The sequence below is a fragment of the Myotis yumanensis genome, unplaced genomic scaffold, assembly GCF_028538775.1.
Source record: "Myotis yumanensis isolate MYYU_CA2020_CCGP unplaced genomic scaffold, mMyoYum1.0.hap1 SCAF_22, whole genome shotgun sequence".
Taxonomy (NCBI): Eukaryota; Metazoa; Chordata; class Mammalia; order Chiroptera; family Vespertilionidae; genus Myotis; species Myotis yumanensis.
The window spans coordinates 14,348,942-14,371,841 of record NW_027223773.1 but is presented as its reverse complement, the minus strand read 5'-3'; the positions used below and the strand labels follow the sequence as shown (position 1 = coordinate 14,371,841).

General features: G+C 40.5%; 2 protein-coding genes across 4 annotated transcripts in view; one reads left to right on the top strand and one right to left on the bottom strand.

The window, feature by feature from the left end:
* CNST (consortin, connexin sorting protein) overlaps nt 1-2,358 on the bottom strand; it is a 76,472-nt gene extending 74,114 nt beyond the window's left edge. For both annotated transcript variants that reach the window (XM_070401383.1, XM_070401384.1), the window contains exon 1: nt 2,199-2,358. The gene's annotated coding sequence lies outside the window, so the exon portion shown is untranslated. The remainder of the gene's footprint in view (nt 1-2,198) is intronic.
* Nucleotides 2,359-2,542: 184 nt separating this feature from the next.
* On the top strand, nt 2,543-22,652 carry TFB2M (transcription factor B2, mitochondrial). Of its 2 annotated transcripts, none has more exons than XM_070401267.1 (8): nt 2,543-2,974; nt 3,827-3,918; nt 9,458-9,608; nt 10,186-10,334; nt 12,762-12,851; nt 16,032-16,094; nt 19,288-19,451; nt 21,791-22,652. In XM_070401267.1, exons 1-8 carry the CDS (start codon nt 2,668-2,670, stop codon nt 21,966-21,968), a joined length of 1,194 nt encoding a protein of 397 aa, XP_070257368.1. In that variant the 5' UTR covers nt 2,543-2,667; the 3' UTR covers nt 21,969-22,652. The 2 variants fall into 2 exon arrangements, with proteins under 2 accessions (XP_070257368.1, XP_070257369.1); XM_070401268.1 differs by having other exon boundaries at nt 2,544-2,974; nt 3,827-3,915.
* Nucleotides 22,653-22,900: the final 248 nt, after the last annotated feature.

The window sequence follows — 22,900 nt, the reverse complement described above, 5'->3', positions numbered from 1 at the left end:
TCTCGACCCGCAGTTTGCCGACCACGGGCCTAGATTATAACAGCAAACAAGATCATTTGGCATTTCGCAATTACAAATGCCATTTAAAAAACAACAGAAAGAGCAGTATTTCCCCGGGTCTACCAATTACATTGAGAGAGCAATAGGAATAACTTAGGAAGACCGTAAGAATAATTAGCAGAATCACTTTGCACTGATACCATTTAAAAGAAAGATTACCTCAAAAAGGCAAAAATAGCACAGGATGTAAAAACCACACCTCTTAAATAAGATGTAAATACACAAACCAAGTTTTCCTAATAAAGTAGGTTTAAACGCTGATTATAAGGTTCATCTTTAAAGTGAGAAGGATATTTGCAGCACCTCGGGACTCAGAAACAAAACACACATGATTCTATCTCTTTATTATTCAAAGACCTTCAATCACAAACAAGCCATCAACACTATAAAAATGGAAATAATTATCATAACCTATTCTCTTTTTCAAAACCTAAAGAAAATTGCTACAATAGTCTCCCTAGGGTCCAGTACGCTACCTTTGATCTACACATTATGACATTAAAAAAGCATATTTTAAAATAAGTATTTCTAACCCACAGTTTTTTAAAAGTATGTTTTAAAGATACATTTTTATTGAGTTCAGAGAGGAAGGGAGAGGGAGAGAGAGATAGAAACATCAATGATGAGAGAGAATCATTGATCGGCTGCATCCTGCATGCCCCACACTGGGGACTGAGCCCAAAACCTGGGTTTATGCCCTGTCCGGGAATCGAACTCTGACCTCCTGGTTCATAGGTCGACACTTACCACTGAGCCACGCCAGCCAGGCTAAAAGTATTTTTTAAAGTGAGAAATTCAACAACACATTCCTATGCGTGAACTATTTCTTCCTCTATTATAAAACATCATTCTGCTTTGATTTAAAAATATTTAGGCCTCCAGGGCTCAGCAGGGGTGGGGTGGATGGGGGGGTGATGGTGGTGATGGTGATGGTGGTGGAAGGGATAGATAGGAATGTGTTTCTGAATCTATGAAAATATGTTTTAAGGGGAGAGAGGAAGACAGCTCAGTAGTAAAGGATGGTATTCCCGTATTCAGAGGATGCCAAAGTTACTTCTAGAAAATTGTCGCTGGGAATACAGTACCAAAAAAAAAAAAAAAAAATTCAAGAATTTAAGACCGATGGGTCCCCAGGGCTTCCACAACAGTTGATCAGGCACTTTCCATGGCGTCCTAACAAATTTATCGTCCAAAAAAGGTCATAGTTGACTGTCAACCATTTATCCACTTGCTATTCATCAGCTGAACATAATCTCCAGGCTTCTATTTATGAGATGATACATTCCTGAGATACCTTTTCCGTGTGCATTGACATGCCAAGCCCGGGCACACTCCCCGTGCAGTAAGCAGGAAGGATTGCACACATTTCAAAGCAGGGAGTGCTGGCGTGGCTGCAGTTCCTGCCCTGGTGGGCACAGTCCCTCCCCACTGGAGTCACTCGCGAAGAATCGCGTCCTCCGACACCGCCCCGGGGGCAGGCGACGCCAGCGGGTCCCGCAGGGCACCCTATTTTTAGTGTCTGGAGCCGGTCCTTTACAGAGCATTCCACGGCGTGACTAACTTCACCCGGGGAACCAAATAAGCATCCTGCGGTCCTCATCATTTTAAGCTCGGAAAGGAATTTTAAGCCTTTAAGTCTGAATCTTTTTCAATCTTAACTTTAAATCTCTGCAACACGCAAATTTAAAAAGAAAGGTACTATCGCGGGAGGCGGGGAGGGGGACGCCGGGTGGTTCTTGACAACCACAGTGATGGGGGGGGGGGGGGGGCAGGTATGAAGCGGGAGCCGAGCCCGGGTGGTGGGCAGGGGCCGCGCGGCAGCAGATGGGAAGGAGCAGGCGCGCAGAGCAGGCTCCGAGGCTCCGGGGACCCGGGGACCCGGGGAGGGACCGCTCCGCCGCTGGTCCCCTCGGGAGGGAGAAATTGGCGCGAGGCGCAGGGGCAGACCGCACCGGCGCGAGGAAAACAGGGGAGCAGGGAGGGGGCGGAGGAGGGGGGGGGGGACGGGGCTACACCTCACCCGGAGGGCAAGGGCGGCGCAGCCCGAGGAGCCCAGCGCAGGGAGGAGCGAGGGGTTCCAGGAGGCTTTGCACCCGGAGAGCCGCCGGCTCCCCGCATCCCGCTCTCCCTCTCCTCACCTGGGAATCAGAGGCGAAAGGGGGTCCACCGCTGGGCGCCCGGGCTGTTTCCAGCCCCTCTCGCTGACATGGCGGCCGACGAGCTGTCACCGGGCTCGCTCGGGTCTCCCGCCGCTCGGGTGGAGGAGACACCTCTGCCTTCCCGCCCCGCCTCCCTCGGCTCGCCCCTCCCGGCTGGGCCGCCCGCGACCGCGGAGCATAGAGCGCGAGCGGCTAGAGAGGACGCGCGGAGGGCGGGCGACCATAGAGTGCACAGCCTGGAAGGTCCGTCCTCCAACGTCAGCCCCTGGCCGGAAGCGGAAGTGAGGGAAGAGCCCGGAGAGGTGGTGCGCGTGCGTGGTTTGTCGTGTGTGCTGCTGCCCGGCCGAGTCAGGCGGCGGGGTGAGCCTGCACGTGGGGCTCCCGGGGCGGAGGTGGCGGCTGTTGTAATGACGCTGGGTGACATTGGGCCGGACGCTGGAGTTTAAGGATGTGGGCCCCAATGGCGGGGCTCTCTCCGCGGCTGACGCTGGCAGCCTTTCCCGGTGCTGCCCGCCTTTGCCTTTGGAGGCCCGGAGCGGCGAGTTGGAAGGGTGTCCCGGCGAGGAACCGCCGTGGTTTGTCGGACTTTCGGCCGAAGCTGGCGCCCAGCGAGGGTTTCAAAGTGCTGCCCCCCGGGGTGTCCAAGAGCCGCCTCGAGTCCAAGCGCTACATACTCAGTCCGGACCTGGCCGAGACCATGGTGCCGTTCCTGCTGAGAAACGACGGCTGCGACCTGATCCTGGAGATCAATCCAGGTGAGTCCGTCGGGGACGGTGTCCTCTCGGACGTGCATCACTTCTGCGAACGTACACCGCCCGCCCGCGGCTGCCGGAGCACACGGCCCCTACTGTGCGGTCAGCGTCAACCTTGCTCCGGAATGGTTCTGGAGCAGTTGGCACGCCCCCAAATGGTTTGGTAGAACATGCTCGTCGATTCCACCGTCTCCCCAAGATACTTGCAATCCCCGTCCCCCCAAAACTTTCGTTTTACCCTTCCGTGAACCTAGAGACCATTAGCAGAGAACATTCTATTTATAGACTTCTTAACAAGTAACTTCTTTTGCCCTAACCGGTTTGGCTCAGTGGATAGAGCTTCAGGCCTGCGGACTGAAGGGTCCCAGGTTCGATTCCGGCCAAGGGCATGCACCTTGGTTGCGGGCATATCCCCAGTTGGGAGTGTGCAGGAGGCAGCTGATCGATGTTTCTAACTATCCCTCTCCCTTCCTCTCTGTAAAAAATCAATAAAATATATATATGTATTTTAAAACAGCAACTTTTAAAGCTCCGTTTTCTATCATGAGGAATCAGTTCTATTTAGGATAGTTCATGGTTAAATGGTAGGCTAGAGGCAACCTATTTGTTTGCCCTCCTCCCGCCCCCTTTTTTTCTTGAGAGTGAAACATGGTGATGAGAGTGCAGGTTTTGCAGTCTCGGACAGCATGGGTTCAAAGCCAAGCAACACCACTTGCGGTTGGTGAGGTGGGAGCCCGGTGACTGCATCCAACCCCCAGGATTAGATTTAGGTAACACGTGTAAATCGACTGCTTTCTTTGATATTGGAAGACATTGAACTTCGTAAATAATCTTTTCCTTCTGTTAATATTCCAGGTCCTGGAATCCTGACTAGCGCACTGCTTCAAAGAGGTGCCAGAGTGATTGCCCTTGAAAGTGACAAAACTTTCATTCCACATTTGGAGGTAGTAGATTTTTAGTTCCTAAAAAAATAACGTTGTTGAAGCCACTGCCCTTGCAGCAGTTGAGGGAAGAAGACTTAGGCACACAGTTTATTATTGTAGACTGACTTCTAGGGGCCAGGCCTTACATAGGCTGTCATCCCCGGTGACTGCAACCTAGTATCAGTGATTGTGGAAGAGCTAAAAGGTTGGGGCTCTGAGACTTGTGTTCTGCTTCTCGCTCTGCTATAGACTAGTTGGGTGACTTTGAACAAAGCTTGGTAACTGGTATTTCTAGGCTTGTTTCCCCATCTTAGACTATGCTGTGCTCCCTGCTTCCTGTGAGCTTAGAATCCAATTGGAGTGCTACGATCAAATGAATGGGGCTGTGTTAACTCTGGATTTAGAGGTTCAGGGGCAAGACAGACTTGGTATGCTCAGATACAGTGGTATGGAGTGAAGGCATTATTCAGATGGGTTTTCCAGTGAATTCTCTTTGTTATGTAGTAGGCAGGATTACATAACCGCAAAGTGGAAATTTCTTGCATCATTGTCAACCTGGTTTTTTTTTTCCTTTCTCCCCCTCCTTTACAAATCACTACATTCAGTTTAGGAAACATATTTTTCTATGCCAACTTCCTGAAACCATGCAAAATCTAAAAGTGGTAGGATGAAAACAAAAGATTGTGAAATGGCTATCAAATCCAGCTGCTTTCTTTACTTATTAATAAAACTGTGTGCATTAGATGTTTGTTATTCTACAACAGATTGCTTTGAAAATAATTGAGGGTTTTAGCCCGGCTATTTAAATGATTAAAAATCTGCTGGAATTTCAGAAACACGAAGAGAAAATATGAATTGTTCAAAGATTCAAGATCATGAAATATGATTTAGTACACATAGCCATCTATAATTTCAATTTGAAAATTAAAAATAGGATAGCTTTTATCTTGATCGTTTATAAAAGGCTTATCAGTTTTTGCTACAGTAAAGGTTTTACTTTTTTAAAAATCGCCAGTCCCTTCTCCTCTCAGCACTAACTTGAACTCAGCCCCTAACTTATTAACCATCGTTATGATGAAGTGAAAAGCCATTCAAATAAAATTTTGTGTGAATTCATGTATTTGCCAGAATAAAAGAGAAGAAACCATTTAAATAGAACCTTTGCGTAGATGTTAAAATGGTGCTCTTAGCAGACAATACTTCTAGCCTCCCAAAGGCTCTCAAGTGTCTTCCTAAAACCTGAAAGGATTTTAAAGGATGATACTTGCCTTGGCCAGTGAGCTCAGTGGTTAGAGCGCCTGCCCGCACACCAAAGGGTTGAGGGTTTGCTTCCCAGTCTAGGGCACATGCAGGAGGTAACCAGTCGATGTGGAAGGAAGTAAGGAGGGAGGAAGGAAAAGAAGGAGGGAGGGGGGGAGGAAAAGAAGGAAGGGAGGAAAATGCTTGACTGGAGTTTTATCTAACTAAGCTCCTTCCCTTCCCATTTCCCTGATAAAATTCTTGGGACTTCACATTAACAATGTTTCGAGTAGGAACAGTTTGTTTTCCTATCTGGATGTCTAGAGATACACATGATTCAGATTGTGTGCTATAATAATAAATCATATATTGCAGTGGTTCCCAGTGTGGGGCACACGCCCCACAAGGGGGAATTCGAGACTGAGTTATTAACAGTGAATTTTTTGCATTTCTTGTGGTTCTAGGGGCCTCATCTACAGTATATAAATATATATTGTGACATTTATGCATTTCAGTTCTCTATTACGTTTTGAAACTTGCTATTTTTTCATATCACTTCATATTATTATTTTTTTAACAATTTCGTAGTGATTTCTTCCTCAGTACTTCAACTGTCCTTTCATTCTTCACTTTCATGCATGCCATGTTCTTTGGAAGGTGGTTTAGACCAAGTTAATGGCCTTTTAGGCTTCCTTCACAGGAATAGTTCACTTTTTTTTTCATTTTTATAAAACTTGATAAAAAATAGTATTTCAAACTGTACAGTCACCAGAACTACACAGTCATAGAAAATGCACACACTTCACTTGGCACCTCCCGCACCCGCAGCTTTCTGTGCCTGGTCTGCTTGGCATCTCCGTTTCCTGCGGGTTATTCCCATCTTTGCCAGCATCAGCTTCCCCTTTTCCCTTTTGGTACCTCCTCTCCCTTCTTTGCAGGGGCCTTTTTAGGCTTGCGCTCTGGCTCTGGAGGAGCAGGTTGAGCTGATAACCTGGCGGATCTTCTCTGTGGTTTGTCCTTCACCTTGGCTTTATCTCCTTTAGCATCCCCTTCAGCCTTTCTCTTGCGTAGGTGGGGCATGGCCACAAAAGGGTGGGAACCACTGGTATATCCTGTTTGAATTGGGGAAACTGCGGTTGAAGAGACATCAGCTTTCGTGGTAAACTGCCTCATTTCAGCAGGGGTAGAGCACAGCCTTTTCAAACCTGGCTGAAGCTCAGCCCTAGCACTGCTGCCTCTAAGACCCTTGGGCACGTAAGGAAGTTAAACTGAATCTTAGCTTTTCCGTATACAAATAGAGACATTAATTCCCACCTGGAAAGGATCTTGATGCAGTTTAAATAGGATAAAATAAAGTGCCTAATGTAATGCGCAGTAGAAAGTCAAAGGTTATTTGTCTTTCCTGTCCTTTTTACTTCCTGTTTTTGAATTCTAAATGCAATCAAGTAGAGTTCTAAGATGTGATTTCACTATTATACAAGTTGAATTATTCTGGAGTTTTGGCTACTCTTGTGTTTGAATTATTGAATGGTAAATGACAGGTGCAAAACCAAAAATGTATAAAGTCATAAAGTATATATTCTTTTTACATTACCATCAACCCAAAATTTATTACCTTTCCTTAATTAGATTAAAATATGACTTGTGTAATTTGTAAGATTATTTTATTGTTATATATAGTATAATTTGTCAGCGTTTAATTAGTTTTTAAGCTGTGCATTATATAAATGCTCTTTTTCATAACGCCACACACTTCTGGTTTTCTTCCTTCGCTTTTGGCTTAGTCTCAGCTGCTTGTCCTGTGCACTTGACCCTGGCGATCTCATCGCAGTCCTGGCTTTAATTACCTTCCACGAGCCAAATACAAATTTATATCATCAGTCTGGACCACGTCACTGACCTCCCCTTTTAGGTCTGCACCTTCCTGCCTCACATCTCCACTTGGATCGCCTGATAGGCATCTCAAAATTAACATGACCGAACATGCATGATTTCCAGCCCAGTTTATTCCTTCCACTAGTCTTTTTCCAAGGACCCCCTGAAAGTACTCATTGAAATTTACTTGATTTAGAAATTGAATAATATTTATAGGTTGAACTCAAATGCTTAAGAAAAATTAGGTTTTTAATTCATAACTTTAACTTGCAAATTTATTGAAATTGTGATAAATACCAATAGAAGTTTCTATTGCCTGAGAACCTAAATGCATATCAAAGCACATTGCCCTCTTCTAATCGATTTTTTGTAATTTCAAATGAAGTTTATGGAATCTGTAGCTAATCCTTGCTCTCACTACTAAGTTCTCCAGGCTTCTGCAAGGTGAGCAGATCAGGGCAGTAAAAGATTGAAGTGTATTGGCTCTCTCCCTGGGGACAAGGAGCGTTCCTTTTGGGGTTGCCCCTGTCTAGAAAAAGTAAAGGAAGAATTAAGTGTAAAACGGACAGTGACCTCCACAGTGAGCTAAGTTCATTTGGTGAAGGACTAATTAAACTCTTTAAGAAAAGAAGGAATAATACTCTCGTGAATAATCTGCCTTTCACTTTGATATTTTTATTGTTTTTCTTGACTGTGAAACATCTTTAAATGAGTAGCAGATGGATTGCAGCTCTCTGAGCCCAGCTGTGGGCTCAGAATCGTTGCCCTTGTGCTCCAGGCTGCCACTACTAAGGAATTAGAGCAGCGGTTCTCAACCTTCCTAATGCCATGACCCTTTAATACAGTTCCTCATGTTGTGGTGACCCCCAACCATAAAATTATTTTCGTTGCTACTTCATCACTGTGATGTTGCTACTGTTATGAATCGTAATGTAAATATCTGATATGCAGGATGTATTTAGGCGACCCCTGTGAAAGGGTCATTTGACCCCCAAAGGGGTCACGACCCATAGGTTGAGAACCACTGAATTAGAGAGTAGTGTGAAGGAGCTTTCGAACAACTAATGTCGTTATTACAATAAAGTAAGAATAAGTAAGAATTTGTTGAAGGTGTTTTTTTACTTGTACTTTCATTATTTTTCAGGCATTAATTCATTTGTATTAACTGTTAAATGTTAGGGTATAGTAGTACTGTTTTCTTTACATCTTTATTGAAATGGTAATATTTATTATAAGAATTGTTTTTTGAGCCCTGGCTGGTTTGGCTCTGTGGATAGAGCGTCAGCCCTCGTACTAAAGGGTCCTGGGTTCGATTACGCCAAGGGCACGTACCTCTGTTGCGGGCTCAAAATCCCAGCCCTAGTTGGGGCATGTGCGGAAGGCAACCAATCAATGTGTCTCACATCAGTGTTTCTCTTTCTCTCTGTCTCTCCCCCTTTCTTCGGCTCTCTAAAAATCAATGGAAAAATATCCTAGAGTGGGGATTAAAAAAAAAAAAAAGAAGAATTGTTTTTTGAAGTAGGTCTTTGCATTATTATAAATAACTAGAGGCCTGGTGCACGAAATTTGTGCACGGGGGGGGGGGGGGCCCTCAGCCTGGCCTGCGCCCTCTCGCAGTCCGGGAGCCCTTGGGGGATGTCTGACTGATGGCTTAGGCCTGCTCCGCCTAAGCCAGCAAGCGGACATCCTTAGCACTGCCGCAGAGGCGGGAGAAGCTTCCGCCACTGTCACTGCGCTCACCAGCCGTGAGCCCAGTCAGGGCTTCTGGCTGAGTGGTGCTCCCCCTGTGGGAGTGCACTGACCACCAGGAGGTAGTTCCTGCATTGAGCGTTTGTCCCCTGGTGGTCAGTGCATGTCATATTGACTGGTAGTTCCACCGTTTGGTCAATTTGCATGTAAGCCTTTATTATCTAATAAAAGGATAATATGCTAATTAGACTGGGTCGAATGGCCATCTTCCAGATGTCGGAATTCCGGACAAAGCCATGGTGGTGGGGGCTGAGGCAGGGGCAGTTAGGGGGGATCAGGTTGGCAAGGGAGGCCAGTTGGGGGTGACCAGACCGGCAGGGGAGGGTTGTTGGGGGCAACCAGGCCGACAGGGGAGGGCAGTTGGGGGTGACCAGGTAAGCAGGGGAGGGCAGTTGGGGGCGACCAGGCCGGCGGGGGGGGCAGTTGGGGGTGACCAGGCAAGCAGGAAAGGGCAGTTGGGGGCATTAGGCAGGCAGGCAGGTGAGTGGTTAGGAGCCAGTGGTCCTGGATTGTGAGAGAAATGTCTGACTGCCGGTTTTGAACATCCCCCGAGGGGCCCCGGATTAGAGAGGGTGCAAGCCAGGCTGAGGGACACTGTCCCCCACCCCCCCAGCACATGAGTTTCATGCACCAGGCCTCTAGTATAGGATAATATTGCATAACACTAAAATATCTTAACATTTTATCTGTTTCTCTTTAGTCCCTAGGAAAAAAGCTGGGTGGAAAACTACATGTGCTCCACTGTGACTTCTTTAAACTGGACCCTAGAAGTTTTGGAGTAATAAAACCTGTTGTGAATTCAAAGTTGCTTTTTCAAAAATTTGGAATAGAAACACTTCCTTGGTCAAAAGGTAATTTTTGTAATTTTCTAAAACAAATACCTGATAATTCGCCAGCTATCTCTAGCAGTGCATCTGCTTTGTTGATGAGGTTTGTGTGCAGTATGTATTGCACAGTTTATGCGCAGATGCTCTTACGCTGATTTTTAAATCCTCACCTGAGGACATTTTTCCATTGATTTTTTTTAGAGAGAGGGAAAGACAGAGAAATATCAGTGAGAGAAACATCGATTGGTTGCCTCCTGCACGCGCCCTGACCAGGGCCCGGGCCTGGGAGCAGCCTGCAACTGAGGTACGTGCCCTCAACCGGAATCGAACCCGGGACCTTTGGGTTTGCAGGCTGACGCTCTAACACTGAGCCAACCCGGCCAGGACTCTTAGGTTGACTATTGCTTTCCCCTCAGCTAGACATAGTAATCTGAGCAGTTGTGCCAAGGCCAAATTCCATATCATGGAAACATGTTGAGGCTTAGTTTTAATTGAAATAAAATTTATATAGTTTGTTAACTTAGTTTGACTCAATAAACTATAGTCACAGGAAAAAAGTGTTAAGAATTTATTCAAATATTTTTGCTTGTATACTTAACAGGTATCCCTTTGAAAGTCGTTGGAATCTTCCCAACTAAAAATGAGAAAAAGATGATTTGGAAAGTTTTACATGACATATATTCCTGTACTTCTATATATAGATATGGACGAGTAGAACTAAATTTTTTTTTTAATGAACTGGAATCCCAGGTAGGTGTCTAACAAGTACTTGACTAGTATTTTATCTTAAAAGAGTTCTGTAATTTTCCTCTAGTCTTAATCTGTGTGATTTTATTTGGGGCTCATGACATAAATTTTACCATTTTAAATGTTTTTAAGTGTGCAGTTGAGTGGCATTAAGTACAGTTACATTGTGGTACAACTGTTACCACCATCTATGTCTTCTCAGAACCTGTTCATCATTCCATATTGGAACTCTGTGCCCATTAAACACCAACTCCACATTTTCCCCTCCCCTGAGCCCCAGCTATCATTCTACATTGTCTCTATGAATTTGACTATTCTAGGTACCTCATATAGTTGGGATTGTACAATATTTCACTTTTTGTCTGATTTATTTCACTTAGTAATGTCTTTAGGGTTCATTCAAGTTGTAGCATGTGTTGGAATTTCATTCCTTTTTAAGACTGAGTAATCCATTGTTCACATACCATGTGAACACACACACACACCATCTTTTGTTTATCCATTCATCTATCAGTGGACACTTGGGTTGCTTCCACTTTTTGCTTATTGTGAATAATGTTGCAATGAACATTGGTGTGCAAATATCTCTTTGAGTCCCTGCTATATATCGAGAAGTGAGATTGCTGAATCATACGCTAATTCTCTTTTTAATTTTTTGAGGAGCCACCATACTGTTTTTCATAGTGGCTGCCCTATTTTATACACCATCAGCAATGCACAAGTGTTCTAATTTCTCCACATTCAACCCTTGTTGTTTTCTGTTTTTTTGTGTTTTTCTTTTTTTAAATAATGCCCGTCGTAATATTTTAAAGTGGTATCCCATTGATGTTTTGAATTTCCATTTTCCTAAATGATTAGTTATGATGAGCATCTTTTTTGTGTGGTTAATTTGTATTTGGAGGAATTATCTGGTTGTCTATTTTTTGGTTGTTGAGTTTTAGGAGTTCTTAAATACTCTTGATATTAATCCCTTCTGTGGTATGTTATTTGCAAATATTTTCTCCTGTTTTATGGGATGCCTTTTTACATTATTATGGTATCTTTTGATTGAGTCCCAAAGTTTATAATTTTGGTGATGTCCAATTTGTCTTTGATTGTTGTTGTTGCCTTTGCCTTGGTGTCATATCTCGTTGCCAAATCTACTGTCATGAAGCTTTCCCCCTATGTTTTCTTCTAAGAGTTTTATAGTTTTAGCTCTTATGTTCAGGTCTTTGATCCATTTTGAATTACCCTTTTTATATGATTTTAGGTAAGGGTCCAGCTTCATTCTTTTTCATAAGGACATGCAATTTTCCCAGCACCTTTGTTGAAAGACTGACCTTTCCCCATTGGTACCCTTGTCAAAAATCACTTGACCAACCATATGCATGAGGGCCTATTTCTGACCTTTTTTATTCCGTTGTTTTATATGTTGGTCTTTATGCCAATACCACACTGTTTTGATTACTATAACTTTATAGTAAGTTTTGAAATCAGGAATTGTGAGTTCTCTCGGTTTTTTCTTTTTAGAGATTGTTTAGGCTATTTGGTGTCTCTTGAAATTCCATATAAATTTTAGGGTGAATTTTTAATTTCTGCAAAAACACATCTTTGGGATTTTGATAGGGATTGCATTCAGTCTGTTGATTACTTTTGTAGTATTGATATCTTACCAATAGTAAGTCTTTCAAGCCATTAACACAGGATGTCTTTTCATTTATTTGTGTGTGTGTTTTTCCTGTTTGCAGGAATTCCTGTAATATGTTTAATATCAAACTGTTGTAAAAAATGTTGACACTTACCTGATAAATATGCTGAGCCATTGTTAGTTTTAATGGCTTGGGGCTTGCCTATTATAGCAAAGGCTTTAATGCTGGATTTGGAATTCCAGATTGTAAAGGTTCTATAGAAATTGTAGCTCCCCATTGTTGTAAAGGATCTCTTCTTTTCTTTCTTTTTCTTACTACTGTAAGCAATAATTCTTTTAGACTTCCTAAAAGCTCCTTCATCTCTGTTTCCCTTCTGGAGATGCCTTTTCAGTATCCATTTTGTGGCTAGAATGTCCTAATGCTTCTTATACTATGGTCTTTTGACACGAGGTTTCCTCTCTGAGGTATCTTTCAAGTATCAATCTAAACAATTTTGACTCAAAATTTAATAGCCACCTGGCACATATTTCTAACATACCTGTCCTCCACAAAACATTTTTGTTTATTTTTTCTTTAGTGAGATTTTGCAATCTGCATTGTGTTCTGTTTTAAGTGTCCATGATGATATAGTTCAATATGAAAATTTAAAAGGCCTTTCTCTTCTTTGAAATGGTTACAGTTATGATTTTATGTTCTATTTTTCTTTCATTTCTGGAGACTATTATGGTATTACTGTTGAGACATTTGGTTTTGATTGATTGTAGTTTTGTATAACAAGTACCTTCTATTTTCCTTCTCCTAGAGGATGATGGCAAACCCCCTGAACCCTAACCTGTACTATGCATTAAGTGTGCTCTGGCAAGTAGCTTATGATGTGAAGCTTCTGCATACGGTGAGTAGAGCCCTTTGAATTTCAACAGGCGGGGGGAAAAACAAGACACTAATAAAAAAACTTCAACAGGGAGATTGAGTGCTTTCAGAGAGCTTACATGTTAGTGAACAGTGAATGGAGAAAAATTCAAGATTACTTTTATTATTTTTTTCCAACTGTGGAATATGATTCTTTTTTTTTAGTATGTTTTTATTGATTTTTAGAAAGAGAGGAAGGGAGAGGGATAGAAACATTGATCAGAGAGAAACATCATTGATTGGCTGCCTTTTGCATGCCCCCTACTGGGGATCGAGTCCGCAACCCAGGCATGTGCCCTGAATGGGAATTGAACCAGTGACCTTTTATTTCATAGGTAGACGCTCAACCACTGAACCACACTGGTCAGGCTGTGGAATATACTTTGTCCTGTTTTTGTCAGAAATATTTTTTCTTTTATTATTAAAATAATATATGTTCATTTTAAGACTGTAAGACATGTAAAAGAACAAAAGAAGAATAAAACCAAAATTACTACAGTTCTACCATCCAGGTGTCACTATTGTTGACATTTGTGGCCTATTTTTACTTTTTTATTTTTTCTATGATTTGTTTTCTTTATATAGTGAAGATTATATTATTTTGTAACTTATTTTTTTCCACTTAATAGCAAATACTTAATTATAAGTTTTTTCCCTTGTCACTGAACTTTTTAAGTTTTTAATGGCTACTGTAACACTTCGTTATAGAGCATCCCTGCCCCATTGTTTTTTTAGTTTCTTTCCTTAGGCAAAGTCAGAGTTGTATAATGTGAGCCACACGTGCAATTTTACATTTTTTAGTAGCCACATTATAACAAGTAAAAAAGAAACAGGTAAATAATTTAAATATTTTATTTAACCTCAATTCAAAGTATCATTTTAGTGTGTAATCAATATTTTAGAATTTTTATTACATTATTTACATTGTGTGTGTACATACATGTGTACTAAGTCTAGTGTGTGTATTTTATAGCATCTCAATTCAAACAACTCATTCTAAGTGTTCAATGGCCGTTGTGGCTAGTGGCTACCATATTTAATAGCTGGGGTCTAGAGTGTAAGAAAAATTAATAAATGCTATTTCTTTCACACCATAATGTGCACATTTTTTATGTTAGTAGATAGAGTGTAGAGCAAGTATTTTTTATGTGATACATGTTTACATATTTAATGAGCCCTCGTTCTTCTAAAGATATAGTGGTTTAATCTTTAAATTTTCCAGCGTGTCTTCGTGGAGTCCCTTCATTGATTTTGTCCAGGAACACATTAAGCCCTTTAATGTACATACTTAGTTGTTAGAAGATTATTTCATTTGATTTTAGCTTTGGTTCCAATTCTGTTTTTTCCCTCCAATGCATCTGAGATTCTTAGGCTGTATCTCTGTTCCTTGTCTTTTGTATCAGTCATGCTCTCACTGTTTTCCTCTATTCCCAGAAATCTGTTCATGTTTAGCCTCCATTGCTGTCCCTGCTTTCTGTCTGCACTGGATATTGTCATCTTGGTACAGCGTTCCTGGTTCCTCTACAGTCTTTCTTACCCCGAGTATCTCCTTTCATTCTGTGGGCTTTTCCTCGCAGCCGCTTCTGTCCTTGTGGCTTTCCACTCTTTTCTTCATTGAGGCTCCCTGAAGACTAGCTTTCAGGATACTTTCTTTCTTGTTCTGCAGTATGTGTTTTCAGAGGCCCTAGGTTGAGTTTTGCCATTGAGTAACCTCCAGGAAAAGAGGTCTTTGTGAACCCAGCACTTCAAGCATTTGTCCATTGTGTATCTACAACTGGAGGGTCAGTTGTAGAACTCAGGTTTCCTCTCCTGTGGCCTGGTAGATGGGGGTGCGGCCTCCTCTGTACCCAGTGCTGTGAATGGGCCTGAGTGGGGGGAGCTGTGGGACCCACTGCACGCTGCGCTGCTCTGCCTTTCCCCACGTAGTGACATTCCTGGAACGGCGAGAACTTTACACATGAGCAACAATTGAAGTTTCCTTCCACTTCAGTTGCCACTTTTTTGACAACACCCTTTTGAATCAGTATTGTAAAGTTTTAGTCTTTGAGTCTTTGTCAGATCCTGTTTTAAACCGCTTTTATTTTGGAATTTAATCTGTGTGTGTATATATCTTTTTATAATACATTTTTGGTTGGGTCATCTTTTAAAGTTATTTCACATACAAATTTGTACGTACAAAAGTTAGATACAAAAAAGTAATGATCTTTTTTAAATTGACGGGAGTATCTTGTGTATCTCCTAACACAGTGATGGCGAACCTGTGACACGTGTGTCAGAGGTGACACACGAACTCATTTTTGTGGTTGATTTTTCTTTGTTAAATGGCATTTAAATATATAAAATAAATATCAAAAATATAAGTCTCTGTTTTACTATGGTTGCAAATATCAAAAAATTTCTATATGTGACACGGCACCAGAGTTAGGTTAGGGTTTTTCAAAATGCTGACACGCCGAGCTCAAAAGGTTCGCCATCACTGTCCTAACATGTCCCAACATATTCAGATGAGTTTGAGGAATAGGCTTTTCCACTAAGGTAGAACAAAAATATCCTTAATATGACCTGATAACACCTAAACTGATTGTGACTCTAATATCGAAAAGTTGGTTATTAAAAATTATAACTTGAGAACCTATTTATGTAATAATATTAAGGGTCACTTTCTTTTATCTAAATAAGTAACAGAGTTACCAACATTGTGATTGAACTTTGATTTTCCTTTTTCTTTTTTTAAAGTATCTTTATTTTATTATTTTTTTCTTATTGATCTTAGAGAGAGGGAGGGTGGGAGAGAGAAAGAGAAACATTGATATGAGAGGGAAACATCAGTCGGTTGCCTCTGGCACATGCCCCAACTGGGGATCAAACCTGCAACCTGGGGTCTGTGCCTGGGGAATGGAACATGCCACCTTGTGGTGTGCAAGACACACTCCAACCAACTTAGCCACATCAGCCAGGACTGATTCTCCTTTTCTTTATCCAAAAAAAAAAAAAAAAAGGAGAGAGGTATGTGAATTAACTGTTACATATTTTTCTTTAAACCAATTACTTTGGTGATTAGGGTTCATTCTGTTTAGGAAAAACATTTCTAAAGGCAACAATAATTTGAGGCACTTTGACCCAAGAGCAGTAAAAGAAATGTTTTTGTTTAACTTCCCTCCAGGAACCTTGGTCGTCATTTGACATGTGCAGTCAAAGTGGGCAGCGGGAAAAGCCAGAGAGTAAGGTAAGGATGAATGAAGGCCTTTCCCTTCCCCTCTAAGTGGAACATCCTTTGTTCTCTTTAAGATTATCTGGTATTCTGTATTTATTTACATTTAGAATATCTGGAAATGTTCTTTACACATATCTTATTGTTTTTAATAAGTTTAAGTTACTTTGGGAGAGATTTGGTTTTTTTTTTCAGTTCTTTATACAGAGGATGCTAGCATAGTAATAGACTTACACAGAATCCGACTTCCATTTTTATCTCTTTTGAAATGAAGATACATCTCAAATTTGGAAAATGTAATCATTTTACTATTCATCTAATTTGGTAAACTAAAAACAAAATTTTATACCTTACTAATTAATCAGACATTTGTAATATTGCTGCTTGTAATGGTTGCATTTACCAACAGGTACATCTGTTTCTAACCCAGGAGGTGGGGCTTTTATTTTAGTTTTTTTCCCCCTTTCTAAAGAACCAAAGTGATGATGTTATAAAGTGATCTTCCATTTAGTTTATATCAAGATACTTGTAGTGAAATTGTAATAGAGTAGCTGAAGTTTCAAAAGCAATTTTTGAACTCAATTAAAAAGATCCATGTTAGGAATAAATGCTAATAATGCTTTCATCCCAGTGTACCAACTCAGTCTGAAGTTCCCATTTGCTAACTTCTTTATTATTTTTTCACTCTTGCCACTAAAGGGAAAAAGGAAAATTATTAATTTAGAAATTTATTATTAAGACGGATAATAGAGTGATCATTGTGATTTTAGTTATCTTTTATTTTTGGTCCCTTTTTTGCACTCCACCCAGCAATTCTTTTTCACTCTTCAAAAGCATCATTTAATCGGAGTAATATGTTTTGGGTGGGGACCATTAGGAACTTATCCAAATGTCCCCAAAACAAACACCCTGTATATGAGACACTTTCTCAATGAAAAGATCAAAAGCTAAAAGAGTTTTTTGGCCAACTTCTATAATAATAAAAGCGTAATATGCTAATTAGACCAGATGTCCTTCTGGACAAAGCCGGGGCTGCGAGGGAAGCCCGGGTCCCGGGTGCCAGAGGGAAGCCGGTGCCGGCAGCCAGGGGAAGAAAGGCCTACTCTTGCACGAATTTCATGCATAGGGCCTCTAGTAAGTATATAAACTTTTAGGGATGAAGATGAAATAACTAAATGTTATGTTTCATTAAGGAATGTTATTCCGGTATTTCACATGTATGTTTCATGTCAGTGTGTTCATAATTGCTACAGAAGCACTTGGAGACATTTAACGTTTTTTAGAGCACATCATTTTCATTTCCACCCCTTTGAGATTTCACACAATGTTGCATGTTTTTATGCTTTTATTGACATTTTTAAAGTTACAAATAAGCACTCATTTAACATCAAGTAAGTTTTTTCTTCCCCATTTATCAAGTAAATGTGTATCTGTAACTCCAAAACTATTTAGCAGATTGCTTTAAAAAAATATGTGTGTGTGTGTGTGATATATATATATATATATATATATATATATATATTTTTTTTTTTTTTTTAATTAATTTCAGAAAAGAAGGAAGAGGGAGAGAGTGATAGACACATCAGTGATGAGCGAGAATCACTGATGGCTGCCTCCTACATGCCCCCCACTGGGGATTGCGCCAACAACGAAGACTTGTGCCCTAACTGGGAATCAAACTGTGACCTCCTGGTTCCTAGGTTGATGCTCAACCACTGAGCTACGCAGTTGCTCAAAAAGCTTAACAATAATTTATAATATTTTGAATTGTGTTATCTTTGTTCCTAATTAATAATTACTAAATATGCCCTAGCCGGTTTGGCTTAGTGGAAAGAGCATCAGCCTGTGGACCGAAGGGTCTCGGGTTCGATTCCAGTCAAGAGCACCAAAAAAAGAAAAGACAAAAACAATAATTACTAAACATTTTTCATTTCATTGCCTTCCTTTCTACCAATTCCTAAGCTGCAGCCATCCAAAACCAGAAGCTGGAATTGATTTAATTGGGGACGGGGGGCTAATATGTCTTCCACAAATAGGATATATATTTAGATATATATAAAATAAAGTAAATAAGTGATCACTACCTAATATATGAGATTTCCTAAAGAAATATAAGGCTCCTTCTCTTCTGAGGTATAAATTTAGGGAGAAAAATACGTCTTAAACTTACATTAAGTCATATATAGTTTTCATTTTAATTAGTGCAATATTGTATACTGGAGCAGGTTGGCAAACTTTTCCTGTAAAGGACCAGCTGGTAAAGTTTTATGCTTTCAGGGCACATATAGTCTCTGTCGTGTGTTCTTTGCTTTTTTTTTTTTTTTTTTAAATATATATTTTATTGATTTTTTACAGAGAGGAAGGGAGAAGGATAGAGAGTTAGAAACATCGACGAGAGAGAAACATCGATCAGCTGCCTCCTGCACGCCTCCTACTGGGGATGTGCCTGCAGACAAGGTACACGCCCTTGACCGCAATAGAACCTGGGACCCTTCAGTCCGCAGGCCGATGTTCTATCCACTGAGCCAAACCGGTCAGGGCTGTTTTTTGCCTTTTTAAGAAAACACACACACCATCCTTTGCAAATGTGGAAGCCATTTTTAGCTCCAGATTATACAAAAAGAGGCAGGCTGTGGACCACAGCTTGCTAACCCCATATTTTTAAAAAGTATCCAATTAAAAATATATGTCAATAGTATTTTTTTATTCGTAGGATCTGGTGTTGTGCTTCAAATACAGAAGAGACTCACCACATGTTTGGGATTGGTTTTACCCCATTTACATTAAGCTGTTGGTCTTCATGAATGGTGGCCAAAGACATAGACTCCTGGATTAGACAAAGGGTTTCATTTGCTCCCAAGTCCCACAGGGGCTGTGAGGCGGCATGGTTGGATGGTGTGCATGCAGAGGGTTCGCACTGCAGCTGAGGAACAACATAGAGCTGAGGAAGCCCACCTGGTTTATGGCAAACATGAAGCAAGCCTGCTTTTGTCCCGGAGGGAGGTGTTACCTCATCCCTCAAGGTGGCTCACTGCGGACAACCGTGAGAACTGGCCCAGGCAGAGCGCTTAGGGCCGTGCATTCTCGGCACAGCTGCTAAGAGCATACAGGGACATTTAGGTTCCGTGGAGACTGAATGAGTGAGGGAACAGTGTCTTGCTCTGGCAATATTTTATGACTAACACAATTTTTTTTCTCTCCTTTCCAGGAATCATTAGAACAACAAACACAACAAAACCTGTGTCTCATTCAGTTGACACCTCATAAAGATTTATTTTCACAACATTTAACATCTGTTAACTATGATGTATTTTTTCACATGACAAAGCAGTGTTTTTTGAAGCGCCATGGCAAGCTAATCGACCACATAACGTAAGTAAGAAGAATAAAAGCGAGTGTAAAAGTAGCAATTTAATGTGAGAATTATACTTTCATGTTAGAGGTCCAATTTTTATATTTTGTGAATCTTGATTAACAGAATGAGGTACCATATTTTCACTCATCTGTTTCTCTAAAGTACTTCCTCCTGCCTGGCACGCATTTTGAGAAAAGTATAATTATATTTTCCATGAAATCTCCTGAGTTAATTTTTTTCCTTCTTGTATTAACCTTCATGAAGAAGTAGCTAGCTTGCCACTGGCTGGGATGGAGAAAGTTGGCGTGATTGATGGAATACCCACCATCTACCTTGGCATTGCCTGTTCTTTTTTTTAAATATATTTCCATTGATTTTAGAGAGGAAGGGAGATGTGGAGAGAGGTAGAAACATCAATGATGAGAGAATCATTGATCAGCTGTCTTCTGCGTGCCCCCTACTGGGGATTGAGCCCACAACCCGGGCATGTGCCCTTGACTGGAATCGAACCTGGGACCCTTCAGTTTACAGCCTGACGCTCTCTCTACTGAGCCAAACCAGCCAGGGCTACATTGCCTGTTCTTAGTGGTTCTGTTTCCTAACCAGAGTAGGAATGGATCATTGTACCACCCTGATTTCCCTGCCCTGAACTAAAATTTTTGTTTCTACATAAAGCTTGGTAAAAAGAGTTATTATCTCCTTTGTATCCACATAACTGTAATTTTTATATAGGGCTGATGTGTACAGTAACTGAATGAGCTGTTAGTTGAACAAAACTTATGTAAAAATAAACATTAAAAATGGCAGTAGACCAGTAAAAACAATCCACTATTTTTTTATCTTTTCCCCTCCAGGTAATGGTTGTTTGGGGGGATGGAGGGATGGAATGGAGGGGGATCAATGGGGGACAAATGGATAAAGTCAGTCATCTAGCCACACTCACCAAATATATATACTAGAAGCCCGATGCACGAAATTTGTGCAAGGGGCTTGGCTCTTGCAGCTGCGGCTCTGTCTGGAAGGTCATCCAGAAGGTTGCCTGCTCTCCGGTCTACTTAGCATATTATGCTTTTGTTATTTTAGATATGTATATATGAAATTAAGGAACAAATATGGTAACCTGTGGTGCTAAATGTTCAAAATTCCCTTTGAGATCTCTGAATTGAAAGCATATTTCCATCTGTGATGAGGATTCCATTCAAAATGAAAAAGTATTGGAAATATTTTCTACCAAAATATTTTATTGCAGTTGTTCTTATTGTCAGAGGCTCACTGATGATTTTTTGATAGGCTACTACATAAGGCAGTTTTCTGCTTTATAATTTATTCACCAGTAATCTATATATATCTATATAAATAAAAGGCTAATATGCTAAGTGTCTGACCGTCGGGTAATGACCTCACATAGCAACACCTGGCTTCCTCTCCCTAGTGACAACTAGCCTCCTTGCAACTTCTTCAACCCTGGAACATGACTTGCTTTATTGCCAGGTGGAAACATTTCACACTTTAACCAGAGGTCTGTGAGGCGTTTTCCCATGCCTCATCTCATTTGATCCTCACAGAAGTCCTGGAGTAGGTAGATAGGAGACTCAGTGGAATCCTATGTCTTTTCATTAGCCAGGAAACGGATTTACTGCTGTGTTGCGGACAATTACCTGAAAGAGAAGTTGGGGTGCTTCACTGGGCTAGAAAAAGTTTAGCTAAATCAGAAAGGAGGTCTAATTAAGCAAGTTTATTCTATGTCTATAAAAGGCTAAGTTCACTTGCGCATTCGTGATATCTACAAAGCTCTCACTGGTGCCAATTGCATGAGTGTGTTTCCATCTGTCATTGTTGATTGTGAATTTGGTTGACACTTCTATTATAGAGTAAGGGCAAATATCGATATTAAAATATTCCTTCTAATTATTCTAACTAATTTCCTTTCAATGTGAACGAATTCATGCACTGGACCACTAGTTGTTATATAAAAATGTGAAAGATTCCCTTTGAAACTGCCAGACAGCAGTTTCTGCTGTTTGAACTTACTGAGTTTTTACATGAAGCTAAATGGAGTTAAGAATATTTTTGCAAAGAGAGTTAAAGGATGAGAGAGGTAGAAAAGGATTTTTTAAATGTTAAACTTGAATTTTGTGTAGGAATTGATTAGAATATGTTAACACCTATGTCTGCCATGAAACTTTAGGAATAAACATAGTTAAAGCTATATATTATATGCAAGCTCTTTAAATAAGATTAATTATATATAATAAGATAGGCATTTTAAATTGGGCTTGGAAGCCACTTCTATCTATATTAACTAACAGTTGTTATGAAAAAGATTTAAAAATTTACTTTGAATTTTTTTTTGCAGTTCATTGAGTCCAATTGATGCAATGGACATATTGAAGAAAATAAGACAAGATAAAACAATAAAAATAATAGACATGTATCCTTCAGACTTTAAATGCCTTTTTGAAACTATAGAATGTTCCAAAGATCACTCCTGTAAGTGGCTATATGATGACTTCATGGAAGATGTAATCGTATAGGAAACTGGACTGCCAAGACAGTAGCTGGAGCCGTTTATTTTATTTGGAGATTATAAAACAGTTGAAAAAGAACTAAGTTTTTAAAGCTCACAGTGTTTCAACAGAAGGTAACTATTCTTGTTTTACACAAACAAGGCAGATAATTTCTTCTGAAGTTGATACCATTAGTACATTGGATAAAACAGTGGCTGCTATTTTATTTCCAACTGAATAAAATGAAAACTTCACTTAATTGTGGATTTAATCAGCTTAGATTTGTTTGTTTTAAAATCCTATCTACTGTCAACATACTGGTAGTTGTACGGAATTACCAGATGAAATTAACTTGTAAAAATCCTTTTAGCTAAATACTTACATTGCATTACTTTAAATATTCCACTTTTACTGTTGGTTTTTGCATCCTCTGGGGGCAGTGTTCATTTTTAAAATTAGAAAGTAAATTAAACTGATTTAAATAGTTTGTTTTACCTTTCAGTTTGTTGAAAGGATTAACAAATACTGTGCAATTACATTTTAAAATGGCTTACGCTTTTTAGAAATTAAAATATTTTTAAAAAGATTTTGTGATTTTTTTTTTTTTTTTTTTTTTGGTTGTTTCAAATGAATCAAAGTTGACCCTAACTTATTCACTTTAAATTCCGTCATGTATGGTCAATGTACAGTCAATAAATAATTCAGTCTGTTACTAAACGTCTCTTGCATTTTTGTTCCATCAAGAAAGTTTATCTGAAGTTAGACCTTTACTACATGAATCTAAATGAAATTAAGAATATTTTCTTAGCTCTAGCCTGTTTGGCTCAGTGGATAGAGCTTCAGCCTGCAAACTGAAAGTCCTGGGTTCGATTCCCGTCAAGGGCACATTCCCGGGTTGTGGGCTCAATCTCCAGTGGGAAGCGTGCAGGAGGCAGCCAATCCATTATTCTCTATCATCA